Source organism: Dunckerocampus dactyliophorus, chromosome 5, assembly GCF_027744805.1.
Source record: "Dunckerocampus dactyliophorus isolate RoL2022-P2 chromosome 5, RoL_Ddac_1.1, whole genome shotgun sequence".
Classification (NCBI taxonomy): Eukaryota; Metazoa; Chordata; class Actinopteri; order Syngnathiformes; family Syngnathidae; genus Dunckerocampus; species Dunckerocampus dactyliophorus.
This window is the reverse complement of record NC_072823.1, coordinates 25,073,145-25,087,721: the sequence shown is the minus strand read 5'-3', so window position 1 is coordinate 25,087,721 and position 14,577 is coordinate 25,073,145. Positions and strand designations below refer to the sequence as shown.

At 39.8% G+C, this 14,577-nt stretch overlaps 1 protein-coding gene across 1 annotated transcript; it reads right to left on the bottom strand.

Annotated features, from left to right (window-relative positions):
* Nucleotides 1–2,488: 2,488 nt before the first annotated feature.
* On the bottom strand, nt 2,489–13,700 carry scamp2 (secretory carrier membrane protein 2). The gene is made up of 9 exons (XM_054777731.1): nt 13,531–13,700; nt 10,947–11,018; nt 10,758–10,841; nt 8,173–8,281; nt 7,847–7,975; nt 6,790–6,949; nt 6,507–6,608; nt 4,424–4,541; nt 2,489–3,649 (listed from the first exon to the last, which is right to left on the bottom strand). Exons 1-9 carry the CDS (start codon nt 13,585–13,587, stop codon nt 3,500–3,502), a joined length of 981 nt encoding a protein of 326 aa, XP_054633706.1. The 5' UTR covers nt 13,588–13,700; the 3' UTR covers nt 2,489–3,499.
* Between the last annotated feature and the right edge of the window lie 877 nt (nt 13,701–14,577).

Below are 14,577 nucleotides of genomic sequence, written 5' to 3'. Positions count from 1 at the left end.
CTGTGGCGCGTAAGGTGGTCTCACCAAGATGGCGGCGATCGAAAAAATCTGGCTTCAAATTTTGGCGCGTGAAAACAATAGGTTGCTCGATCCAGTCTTTTTTTTAGATCAGTGGAATGAGCACGTCACCCAGTGGCGGACTTAGCAATTTTTGGGGCCTAAGGCGAACATAGCCAGTGGCCCTCTTGTGGCTCCAGCATGCCCCAGCGACCCTCAGGAGGAGACGCGGCATAGAAAATGGATGGATGGATGGATGCTGAATACTATGTGGGAATGCATTAAGGTAAGATTTGATTACCTTATTGAGTGCTAATGTGCATATTTGTTTGGTACACAACATGTTTGAAAAGCAAAGTCCAGGCTCATACTGGTGGATGGTGGGTTCTAAAATAATATAGTTAGAAATCCCCAGTTTTTGAATGCTTAAAGCGAGCGGCGATTTGGTCCACTTTGTTTGACTGTCCTTGACCACACCTTCTCCCTTCTCACAAGCTGCACAAATACTTTATTATTTTCCAAGAGAAATTCACACAGATGGGCTACTATACTGTATGTTTACCCTTTTTCTTTCACTTCATATTTGCTCCCAAATGCTGATACTATGTGGGAACGCATAAAGGTAAGATCCGATGACCTTATTGAGTGGTAATGTACATATTTGTGGCACACGACCTCTTTGAAAAACAAGTCTAGGCTGTATCTGTATTAATTTCGTGCTTTTACTGTTTGTCTTTTGATGTTGTTCCTGTCATAGTTTTACACAATATATACAGTAATAAATAAGATAAATTAGATCGCAATAATGTACGTATGTTTTACTGATGTGTCAATGACTAGCTAGTGCACTGCTAATTCTAGCTAATGTTAGAGCTCGTGCTGAATTGACAGAAGCCCCAACATAGCTGTCCTCGGCTATGCCTGCCATTAACTAGCAGCTTAAATTTTAGCTCGCAGTTCCAAGCAAAAAATCAGTACAGAGACGACTCGCTTCTAAAAAAACAAAAAAAAAACAAATCACTCGTTAGTTGGCACACTCGTATGGCTAAGTACCACTGTATATATGTCAATTAAAAAAATACTGGCAGTGCTTCAGTACCTTCCCGTTTCTCTCCGGCAAGTCGACAACGACGCAGTCCGTGACAATTCCCATCACAGTGACAGTGACAGTAGACACAAAAAACTTTGGTGTTGTTGTGAGAGCCATCAGCCAGGGCTTTGAAGCTAAATTTACCAATCAAAATACCCCTTTCAATAAAAATACCCCTTCTCAATATTGCTCCCGCTTGTAGCTACACGGTGACAACTACAGCATCGGCCAACGGTCAAACAGGACGTGCGCACATTAATCGCGCGTCAAAAAATAAATAAATTGTGCTGTTAAAAGAAACTTCCGTTAACGCTTTAATAACGTGTTAACTTTGACAGTCCTAGTTTTTACATTTTTGCAAAGTGTGGTTGCAGCAGAATGTTTATTTTGTGTTATTTTGTTAATTGATCGTTTTGTGTTTTTTTTCCCCAACAAAACTTCATTCATGGTTATTTAACACGAGGTGTGGCAATTTAACAACCATATGTCATGTTTGTGGCATTGCTATTTGAATGTAAAAATGTGCATGTTAAAAAGCCTTCAACAGACCTCTGCATAGATTTTTTTGTGGCATGAGTGCAGAAACAATATAAATAAGGGATTGCCCCACAAGCATAATCTCCTTACCTTTCCCCACCTCTTTACAAAACTTGGTAAAAGAAATAATTGTTCAATATTCAGTTGTCCATTCATTTGTCATTTGTAATTATTTTTGCATCATTTTCTGCATGTACAAGTAAAACTATAACTACTGTCTATAAAATGTGTTTTGTGTTAACATTTTTGGGTGTCTGGAACAAATTAAATGGATTTACATTATTCACTTTGGGGAAATTTGATTTGTTTAGAGTCTGTTTTGGTTTGAGTCGGACCTTCTGGAACTGATTAATGATGGTAACCAAGGCACCACTGTATTCACGTTGTTATATTGTTTACAAAGTCAGGGAATACATTTTTGGACACAGGAAAGCTTGGATTTGAGTAACGGTCAATAGTAGTTTACTTTTCTTTACTTGTTTTGCACTATTGACTTTATTTTGCTGAATATGAATATAACAAAAGGGAATAATTGTATTTTTTTGCTAATACTGTTACAATGTCTTATAATGTATTTATACATTGTTAAATTGGTCACAAATTAGTCCATTTTTTTTGCGTAAAATCATTGTCCTGTGGTTTACTGTGATTATAATCACAATGAACGAATTCAAGTAAAAATCACAAAATCCTTCTAAGATCGTGAATAATATCTAATAATAAAAAGTATCGCAGTCATTATTGGTATCTGTAATTGCGGCCCTGTATGTACTTGGTATTGAATTGACACCATCATCTGCAGTGTTGCCCAATCCTATTAAAAATGACAAGTGATGTGGAGAAAAGGCAAAGCTCCATCAAGTGTTGAAAGGCAAGCATTTTATTATTAGATGCTACAGTAAATCTTTCACAACAAAGGCACTGACGTCTGTTCTCCAAGACAGTATGAATTAAGGCAAAAAGATATTGTTTAACAATCTGGATGCTGGATTTACATTTTTGTAACTTTTACGTTCATTAATTGAACTGTCTTTGAATTCTGGTTAAAATACAATCACATGTGATACATCTCATGATATACATTTGTCAGTGAGAAACCGAATACTGTAGAAAATATATATCCATTGACAAAGTGTTATTTTTAGAATTGTAAATGGAGAGTGAAAATGCAAAAGGTACATCAAATTGAGCTTCTACAAGTAATATTGAATGTTTTCTCCATGCATTTTTGTTATGATTTTAAGCCAACAACTTCAAATGATAGCAAGCCATTTTAAAGTAATGCAGTGTGTTTTGGCTTATCTTGAAGGTTTGAGGGATATTTATCACTTAAATATGACATTTGCTGTTTTGTACAACTTATAAGGCAAGGTCAATTTGAAATGACAGTATAAGAATTTCTGTATTATAGTTCTTCTCCATTAGACTTGAATATGTGAAGCAATGAGGACTTTTTAAATGGCCGATCAATGACACAAAGAAGAAACGGGCTTGGTCACACTTATGAGAAAAAAAAACACGCCACACACACCTGCACGCACACTTGTACTCACACGGTACACTGAAGGTAGCATCGCCAAAATGTGCACACAAAATATACAAAGCCAAGACGAAGTGATATCATCAGTCAACATCTCTGTCCACCCACAATGCACCTGGTGTGGTTCTTTCGCTTCAAAATAATGGTTGGGGTGCAGGGGGAAGGGTTGGTGTCTATGAGTGCAGCCTCATCTTGCTCAAGGTCAACATATTATAAGGTTGGATTTTTAACTGAAGCCAGAATATCTCCCATCTTCTACTTTTCTCACTTAATCAACCCTCACCTGATGATTTGCAGACCTTGACCTGTTCTATTAACTTAGCAGCAGAGCGCGGCTAGTTGTTTCCCTGGAATGCTCCCTGGGCCGCGGAGGATGCCGCACCGGCTGCGGCAGTTTGGAATGTTTTGTTGGTGAAGATGCCTTGAGAGAACTCCTGCTGGGCTTTCTGGAAGCTGGCCCCAGTCCGGCGGTACATGCTGTGAACCTGCACAAGAACACAACATTAGCTAGTAGCTCTGTTGGCTTCCTTGCACTACATTCAGGATAAACCGACATTTCAGACTATAGCAGATCCCTGTTATACACAGGGTTTACATTCAATGGGGAAACCTCACGAATAATGGATCGCAACAGGACAGCATGTGAGTCACAATTAGCCTTTAGTCTGGTCGTCAGGCTCCTGCTACAACTACACTTCAGTCTCCTGTGTCGCTGCCTCCAGTGCCATGTCTACATAATCCACACTGTTTGCCTTTGTAATTACAGGAAAGACTTAGAATCATATAGGGGTGCACCATATCAGGCCGACAATCTGTCACTCTGGTCGAATAGAGCTGAGACTGAACGGATGAAGTTGGCAGGGACCAACAACAACCAACATTTATATTAAAATTAATTACAATTTTAGTTATTAAGAAAAAAAACCCTGCATATTTGTAGTTAAGGGTTTAAAAAAAAGTGAAACAACTGCAATGTTACAATACAAACAGTTTAATGTTATTTTGACATATTTGTTCAAGTTTATATATGGAGAAATAAATATGTTCAATTGAAAAATGTTGAGGTTTTATTATTAAAGAAATTAATATTTGATACCACATAAACACACATTGGAACCATTGAATACTGATACTGATTCCCGAGTACTGATCGATGTATGAATATATTTTTACATCAGGTTTTAACGCTCTACAAGTGGAATATTTAGAATATTGGTGTGAAATCTCAAAAGTGTTCTGATGAGGCACTGTAGTCTTACCATCTTGAGGAGGATGACAGATATCACGGCACAGATGGTGAAAAGGATAGCCACAATAATCACGATGGCGCCCACTGCCTTGTTGCTGCTGATGACCGAGAAGGCGGCGATCCAACCACTGCGGCCAACACATGGTTGACATTTCAGGTTTAGAAGAATAGTCAGTAAAGATGCTTTTTCATGTTTTACAGTCAAGATGGTGTTGTTGGGTTCATATTTACCATTTGTGTCTCCAAACACATCCAGTCCACTTGATGCCTCAGAGCTTAAATTTGGTCTCTTATGACCACATCACATTCTCCCAAGCTTTGTCTGAGTCATTCAAGTATTGATCGTCGGAAGGCCCAACATCTCAATCCATTACAGCAAAGTGTGTAACTAAAGCCACTTTGACACAAATTTAGCCTCTGCATTGTCCCAAAATTCGCCATGGTAATGGTGCACATTGGCAAATGCTGCCGCACAACTTATTTACACCTAAGTCAAGTACTATTTACTGTACATCTAGTGTATGACATAATATGCATGCCATGCATTGTTCCCACATGGGTATGCATTGCCGCCACCACCACTTCCACCATTCGTGAAGCTCTCATGGCATTATTTGGTCCCGCTTTGTCCTTTCACACTATGGCAGGCTATGCAAGGGACCCACAAGATGTTGAACCCCAGAGAAGAAGCTCTCATTGCAGAAGAGAAAAGGTGTCGATGTTATCTCACAGCTGCAACTTCTGACTCAACCTCTGTTTCAGTTTCTTGCCTAGGTTCTTCTTCAGGTCCAGGCACTGCTGGCCTTGCTCTCCCTTTCTCCTTTGATATCATTAACCAGCTCCACACATGTAATTCTGGGCTGGTCCCTCCCTCCCTCAGCTATTTGGTCTTGCCCATGGTGTTGGAGAGGTTTGAATGGAAGAGACTGTTTTTGTGACAGGTCTTTTATCCATATATGTAAAGAGTATTTTCTTAAAAGGGACAGGACTAATTTATGTACTTGATGGACACATAAACGATCTGTGGAGGCCAGAATGCTAGCAAGTTGGATCAAATACAAATTAATTTATAACCTCTATTTAATGTTATTTTTTTAATTTTTTTTTCTTTTTGTTTTTTACATTCTCTGTTACAATAAAAATTCTGGGCTGTTCATATCTTTGTAAGGTGGTAAACTTCAGCCAGGGAGCAAATACTTATTTTCCAGACTACAAAAGGACTAACTAACTAACTGCCAAACACCCGTAGCCTGAAGTCACCTTCCTCTTGGATAACAGACCTTTGGACTAATCATGTGCTCCACCTATAAGGCCCAGTTACAATGTTGGCCAGGTGCATCGGTTTATCATTTCTTTCAAACACACTTCCAGAGACACAGTCAAAGGAGAGGCTGAAAGATACAAAATCTCAACAGAGAGGAAAAGGAGAAAGACCGTAGCTATCTTAACATCACATACTCAGAGATAAATTAATCCAGAAATAATAATAAATAGTAATAATAGATAGCTGCTGGTCATTTGAGCCTGGTTTAGACTTATGCGTAGTCACTACACCATCCTTTTAGTTTGGAAGTTCTGTGTCGGGGTTGGAAGTATGCTGTGCAATTCTCCACCAAAACACTAGGACCAGTGTTTTCCAGAGAGTCAACTCAGTGAGACACTAATCGAGTATTTAGCTTGTTAGCATCTTTCGTTGCTCGTGAAAAATGGTAATTAAAGAGAACCGGAGAACCTTATTGGAATTGGATCAAATCGATGTGTTACAACAGTCACTTTTATTGCAAATGTTGATCCAAAATTGGAGAAGGCGTTTGCGAAAGTGGGCTGTATGCCCCCTGAACGAGTAGTATATACACACACAAAATAATGTACTAAAAGCCGACCAATCACTACCTTGATGGCCTGCATCCGCCTGATGTGAGGTTATATTTCTTTGGAGGTGCACATCAAACTAAGGGTTTGGAGGGGGAGGAGGAGCCTTATCGCAGAAGTATAAACCCGACTTTCCGGTCACTACTCAGTGGAATTCAATAACAATGGCAGCAAAGTTTGTTGTTTGGCTTAAAAATGAACACAGTAGTTTTAAGACCCACCTGTTTCCCCACTTGGGGATGCCCACAGACTGGATGATGAAGATAACCACTTGGCAGAAAAAGACAAAGAAGAAGAAGAAGAAGCTGAAGGAGCTGTCAGTCCTAAACAGAGAAGAAGACAAGAATATGTCACCAATGCTTTGAGTGTATCTCCAACGTTATGACCCTGGACACAGTACACACTCAGTGAGGACATAATTACTGTAATTATTAAAAATGTAATTAAAATAAAGGTGAATAAATACAATGACACAAAAATGATTCCTATTCCCCGCTAACTCACTTGAAGGCCTTGTAGACGGGCCGGTACCAGCAGAGGAAGGAGCAGGGAGCGAAGAGGATGAGCCAGAGGATGGAGAGGCCAAAATCCGTACCGTTAGAAAGAGCCGCAATGAAGACAGCTAGACATGCCAGCATGTTGAGGAAGAGTGCCACACAGTTGACTGCAGGAAGGCAAGCAGGAGTCAATAACATACTCCATAAATCTGCAAGTGTGTACACGGTAAATCTGCATTCTGTACATCTGCAAGAGGCAGGCTACACTCTGGACTGGTTGCAGGGCACATACTGTATGGACAAACAATTATTCACACTCACATGCACACCCATGGACAATTTAAAGTCTCCAATTAACCTAACATGCACATACCACAACTTACTAACTTTGGCAACACATGTGTTCATCAACATAGTAAGATATTAGATGTACCTGTACTATGTTGTGTACACTATCTTTGAAATCAGTGCACACTTACATGAATCCCAGCCAACATCAGGAATGTTTCAAAATCCCTAATCCCTCTAACACGGCACAAAATTAAACCAACACCTGTATTTGCGTCATGGCCAATTATGTAATAAAGGCGATGACACGGCCCCAACCCAATGCCACCAACAGATACAGTCCTGTGGGAAATACTGCTTTCCATTCGTGCCTTACTCAGGTTTAGATACACGACTTCGTTTTCATGTTTAAAAAAAACATGTTTGGGCTGCCATTTTCAAGACAAAGCAAGCAATGGTACTGAGCAGTGGTCATCGCTGGACCGACCACTGAGTTCAGTTTAGTAGTGGTATAAAACTTAAAACAAGGATAGCTTAAAAACACACCAACTTCATGATATAGCACTTCCATATCATGCAGAATAGGAGTTCATTTTAAACATATATACAGTACAAGTCTAAAAAGTTGCAAATGTAACAAACCTACAGTACATTTACTGTTGTCCATTTGTATTTACCAATGTGTCAATCCCAGATGTTACATTAAAGAACACTCTATTTTTAACCATAACTAATATTGTTTAGTATTATTCATGACATTACGTGAGAACACTCACACATCCAGAGGTAGTACATCATCTTGCACACTCTCTGGTACTCGGTGGGGATCTCCTCTGAGAAGTCTTGATAAAAACACGGCTTGATGGGAAAACTTTTGGGGAGCGGAGGCCAGTTGTTTTCTTTCCCTGACAAGACGGGAACAAGATTAAGTTAAAATAAAAGCAAAATACAATACGCAGGCAGTTGTTTATGTATCATTGTTTTTTTTTATTTGTTTATTCGGCTGTAATTTAAAATAAATGCTATAATGATGAATTGTGTTGTGATAGTATTGGTGGTGCAGAGGGGCAGACAGGAGAGGGTGGTGCTTGTCTCTCCTAACCTGTGCCTCGATTCTGGAGCGCCTGCTCTCTGCGGTCCAGCTCAGCAGCTTTCCTCTCCAGCTCCTCCTGCTGCCTCAGCAGGTTGGTCTGCGCTGCAGCAGCAGCCGCCTGGGAAAAGTAGGGAGGAAGGGGGTTAGGAAAAGGGTTTATTGGAAAAGGCATGCTCCTTTTAAGTGTGGCGATGCAGGGAGGAACATCTCCGTAGCAAAGTCCCAGACACATTGCATACAACAGTGAGACCTCTTCACAGTGAAACCTGTTCAAGGACCATAAATCTATGGTCCTTTATAGGAACAGCATACACAACGGCCACTTTGTGTACACAAGAAAAGGGCAGCATTATCGTCAATATACTGTTTTATTTTTCTTTTCTTTTTTTGTCACAGTAATTTTTTTTATATTTGAACAAGCCATCTACAAACTATTAGCTTCACTACTACACTTTGTATCCTTTTATTTAAAAAAAATGGTAAGTTGGTACATGTTAAACACAGGGACTCAGACATGGAGAAGGGGTAGAATTAAATAAGCTCTGATTCTTCCTACTCCTTTTCGGACAGGTTGAATTGTGCAAGTGTAAAGGTGATGTACTTCAATGTGACTTGAAGCTTGTTTTAAATTAATTCTACTATTACGATTACCATCTATGTCTGTTTTTTTTGTGGGTAGGTAAGTAGGCATCATGTCTCTTAACGCATGCATGACAAGAACTCTGTTAATATACTGTATATAAAAAAAATAAGGGTTTGAATCGCCGCTGGACATTTCTGTGTTCTACCCGTTTCTCCCCACATCCCAAAAACATGCATGTTAGGTTAATTGGCCACTCTAAATTGTCCATAGGTATGAATGTGAGTGTGAATGGTTGTTTGTCTACTGTATATGTGCCCTTCAATTGGCTGGCGACCAGTCCAGGGTGTACCCCACCTGTCGCCCGAAGTCAGCTGGGATAGATTCCAGCATACCCCTGCGACCCAAATGAGGAGAAGCGGCATAGAAAATGGATGGATGGATAATGTTGTGCAAACTGATGCTACCCGGGGAAGCAGTGTAGGACGGCAGAAAGGAACGCACACATCAAACCAGTACATGATGAGCAAATGACTGTACAGTCGTCCCTCATTAATCACTGTTAATTGGTTCAGGACGCAACTGCGATAAGTAAATTTCCATGAAGTAGGACTCAACATTAATAAAAGGAATATTTTCGTAGTTGGAGCATAGAAAACCTGTTTGTGACTTTCTGAGTACTGTTTTAACATTATTAGAGCGCTGTAGACATGAAATAACACCCCTATAGTCACTGCAAGGACATAAAAGACAGCTGCCGCTAGCATAACAAGCTAGCGAACTAACTAGGTAGCCTCTCCAATTGACTTACTCTAAACTTAAGAAAGTGCTTCAAACGAAGTGAGGAAGGACAAAGTAAGATGCCAAAAACTTAACACTTCCACACGGAATGGGAGAATAACCTTTTTTTCCACTCTTTCATGCAGTGGGAAGGTGATGTCATGTCTCATCAATATAACATTACAGACACCTAGTAACCAGAATAGGGCTGAAAGTAACGATTATTTTAATAACCCATTAAAAGGTCGAATATTTTTTTGATTAATCTGATTTTTTTTTTTAAAACACACATTTTTAATTTTCATCTCTTAGCAGCAATCCCTTTAACAATGCATGAATGGACTTTTTCTCTCCCCAAAACCATAGCAAAGAGGGCGAGCAAGAGGAATTTGTCCGACACCGAAATTGAAGTAAAGATATGTAAGTATAACTATAAGTATAAACACTAAGTATAAGTATAAACGTGCATCTCCAATAAATAAGAAATAACAAATAAATCAACTTCAGGGGCAGGCTTTGCGTTTGGCATTGGCCTGTCTGCAATGGGAGGAGGAACGATGCCTTGTTTGATGGTCAGGCACAGCCATTGCTATTTGTAGTTTCAATGTTCTACCACAAGGTTTTGTATGTACGTATGGTAAGAGTTGCACGTAAATGTACGCGTTTTCCTACGCACGACTACAGGTGGATAAATCCCATACTTTGTGTGGGAATATTCTTAGGCACACTCTACGCACACATCTCTGCAGTGGTTTGCTTTGCAAGATATTGGAGAGAAGCAAAAATGTCAATTGCTCTTTTTCCAAGTCAAAGCTGATATGTGAGACTATCTTGTTTTGCCTGAAAAACAAAGATAATAGGTTTGCTTTCATGGATGACGAGTCGCATTTATTGTCACATTTGGGAGGCTGAAATCACAATATTTACAGTACATTTTTATATTAAACGATTAATCGATTAATTGAATAATCATTAATTGGATAATGGATTAATTGTCAATTCATCAATTAATTGTTGCAGCTCTAAACCATTATACGACATATGACTTGTCTTTCAATATTTTTTTATACTAATAATAGGCCATGAAACAGCAATCATTTATTTATTTATTTACGCGATAGAGTGAGGGAGCACTGTTCGAACCGCAGTATAGTGAGGGACGGCTGTATTTGATAAAAGTTACAAAGGTTTTATGAGCGTATGAACAAGTGTTGATGTATGTTGTGTGGTTCACCTGTGGACTGGGCTCTGTAGAAGGCTGTAACACTGCCGGCTGGTAGGGCTGGGTAGAGGCTGGAGTGGTCTGACTTGCCAGGCTCTACAAAAAAAAAAGGCAATAATTAAATTACAATGGTTTAATTTAAAATTAAAGCAGGACGAAGAAATGCAGATAAAACATAAGAAAAGGAGGCAGTGGTCTTACTGTGGCAGGGAAAGGGTTGTACTGCTCAATTGGTTCTATGCTGGAGTTTGTCACCTGAGTGACAGCTGGGTCCTGGAATCAAATTAAAGCATCTATCATTCAGCTTATCTCAACAAATCACACAATCAGATTGAATAGAGCAGGCTGCAATGCTTTGAAGACCTGACTGTCTCCTTTAGGATATGATTTATATTAAGGGGATAAAAAATCAATCAAACAACTGTGGAGTCCAAAGTTGTCCCTGAATCGGAATTCTTCTTCTTCATCTTCATCTTAGACACGTTGGACTGCTATACACTAAACTATGTGGGAACACTTTGGGGATGTTCCTTGTCTGTTGACAGTGCACCAAGCTTAGGTCTCACTGGTGCATAAGAACCAGAACAGGTCCAACATCAGTGACCTGGACACACTCCAAAATCTTGTCGAAAGCCTTCCCAGAAAAGTGGAAGCACATTTTCTTCATGTTTCACTTCCTGTGTCCCATGCAATCATTTATTTGATGCATTATCAATGAATTTTGACTGAGACATAAAAATAACATACATGTGTCATGGCTAATTATGCAAATTAGATGAGGACATCATCACCCTCCCAGTTACAATGCTGCCCTGGGATGTCATACAACTTTATGTAAAAAAAAAATCCAAACTATCCCTTTAAGGCTGTGATGTATTTTGGGTGTTGTTATTGGGGCAAAGCAACAGTCTTTTACCGTGGTTGGAGGGAAATTGTTTGTTGGACTGTATGGATATTTTTTACACGTTGGTGCACTGGACCTTTTAATGATGGACTTAGCATGGAAGAAAATACAGCTATAAGTGTGAATTTAACACACATATGTCTGGATGTCCGTGACTGATTATATCGCCTAAAAGCCACGCGTCAGACAGTACTCCTTCGGTAACAAAGGAACATTCCTGTGTAAGCTTGAACAGGACGATACACTTCCATTGCCCTGTCTGTCTTTCAGAATGCTTATGCAAAAACCACAAGGCTTATTTTCATAAAACTCGTTATTGGGATGGAGCTCGATGAGAGTGCATCGAACTTTGGGACATAGCCATTATCCACTACAATCAGCAGCTACAGACAAGTCATTTGACTTTGGCATTTTAATAACAATGCAAATGAAACTGCTAGAGGTGTTCATTTTATAGACCTGTAACAAACTGCGACACTTACAGCTTAATTAATCACTAATTCCATTAATTCCTACGTCATTTTTTTTTTTTTACAACCAAACAAATTGGAGGTCAATCAATCATTGCTGCAGAGCAGATAGTCCGGCTTAAGATGTTGCACTGTATTATGCCCAGGTGTTCCCATCCATAAAAAAAAATACAGAAAGCCACTCCGTTGTCCATAAAAGCTCCACCTTTCTCACGCTAAAATATCTGTGCGAGGCTACAAAAAAATCTTCTCCTGCCTTCAATGTGTTTTTTTTTGCTGACACCAAAGATAACGAAGAAAACAAGTAACGGGAAGTTAGAGACCACAGTACAAATCAACAGCAGAGGATATTCGATAGTATCACCATAGCTATTGATGCTTATGTGCGCATACAAACATGTAACTGTTTATTCTCACAAATGAGATTCCTGCCTTCTGGACAGGAAGTGAGAGGCTCAGGACCATATACAGTACCAGCTGCTGCCAGGTTATTTATTTAACGTCATCTCCCCACCCAACAATCAAACAGACATGCACAGCTCTGATCTGTGACAAAGTACGGTGTTAACTGCATTGCTGCACAAATCACTCTGTAGGATATTTTTTTCTCCTGGACTGTTGACGTGTTTCACAGTGTAATTATCAAAATCTACTCAGACACACAAACATTATGATGGGCACGTGCAAGACACTGATGTTGTTGGCCCCATGTGCATTAAAAGCTGCATTCTTCTTTCCTGCGTGTATTTTGGTGAGAGTGAGGCCTTCATAAAAATTCTGAACTGAAGCAGAAACGTAATAGGTTAATGGGTTTATGGCTTAATTGGCTCCTATCATTGAGAGAAGCACATGAAGCTTTGCAGACTGTTTCTGAACATTGGCCATTAAATGAGTACTTTGAGCTCACAGGATTCAACTACATTTACGAACCCCTAAAACGCACAGTGACGGTATTTTTTTACTCAGTGACCATCATCCGTTAGCTACATGAATAATTACGACCTTATAGGTTTGGGGGGGTGCCAAATTTCACAACTAAAACAATGCAAATTAATTTGGCATATAAATATAGAAATATGAATATGTACATTTTGTCAGAAATCTTTCTAAACATGGCGTAGCAAGGCGGTTAAAAAAAGTTTGCCACTCATTCCTCGTTTGCTCGTTTAACTTCCTGCAACTGCGCCAAAAGATACTCCACCCGCTTTCCGATTCAAGTCACCTGATTGGTTGACGTTCTGTCAGTTTTGAGTATTTGGTCCAATAGCAGACACGAGAGCATCCTAACCCCCGCCTACCACCATCCACCCAACAAGTTTCCTGACGTGCTGGCTAGTGGCGACCGTCTCAAGAATGACAGCCGCTAAGCTCGTCCGTTTAGCCTCACTGTAGCACAAAATAAAGAACTTACATTGAAAGGGTTGACACCAGCGGGCTCGGCAAATGGGTTGTCATCAAAATGCGACATGTTTTTAAAATACTCCCGGTTATTTAATCCTTTGTGAGCGTGGAATAAACATCGAACTCCTCTCTGCAGCTGAAGTTGCCTCTTCAATCCACTTCCTCGACTGAAGTTTCCTGCGCAGGCGCAGTCAGACAAACGGACAATGACGTCAACGCGCCACGCACAAATCCACATTCGTGTATCCCGAAAATTACATTTGATGCAACATTTATTAATTGCTCTATAGTGTTTTTGCATTTTACATTTGGAAACAAGTGTTTGTAGTGTTGTACAATACCAGTCACAGGAATCATTCATAACAGTTAATCATATGAATTATAAGCAATATAGGCTGAACGAGCAATAATCATGCAATAATGAATCATACTCATAATGTAATCATATGATCATATCAATTAAGGTTCATAAAGAAGGGGCTCAAAGAACATTTCAGCTTGTGATCTAATAACGAAGTTAAATCATATCAAAAGATTAACATGCCCGGAGAGTTGTTGGAATAAAACAAAATGTATGAAAATTAAGGATATGGGCAGACAAAGCCAATGTAAATGGCTTCATTCAAATGAAGAACGTGGAATAAAAACAGTGCATATGTAATATATGTAACATATACAAATACTTGTGGCCGCACGGTGGTTTAGTGGTTAGCACGTTGGCCAACATAGTAACAGCTTGGCGGGAAGACTTGGGTTCGATTCTCCCTTGGGCATTTCTGTGTGGAGTTTGCATGTTCTCCCCGTGTGCGTGTGGGTTTTCTCCGGGTACTCCAGCTTCCTCCCACCTTCAAAAAACATGCAGGTGAGGTTAACTGGAGACTCTAAATTGTCCATCGGTATGAATGTGAGTGTGAATGATTGTTTGTTTGTCTGGGATTGGCTGGCGACCAGTCCAGGGTGTACCCCGCCTGTCGCCTGAAGTCAGCTGGGATAGGCTCCAGCATGCCCCCGCGACCCTAATGAGGAGAAGCAGTATAGAAAATGGATGGATGGACAA

Coding starts and splice junctions, on each gene's coding strand:
- scamp2 (XM_054777731.1), bottom strand. CDS start 13,587: ATGTCGCATTTTGATGACAACCCATTTGCCGAGCCCGCTGGTGTCAAC. Junction 6,950..7,846: donor GATGTACTACCTCTGGATGT/GTGAGTGTTCTC, acceptor GCCTTCCTGCAG/TCAACTGTGTGGCACTCTTC. Junction 4,542..6,506: donor ATCCCCAAGTGGGGAAACAG/GTGGGTCTTAAA, acceptor TGTTGGCCGCAG/TGGTTGGATCGCCGCCTTCT.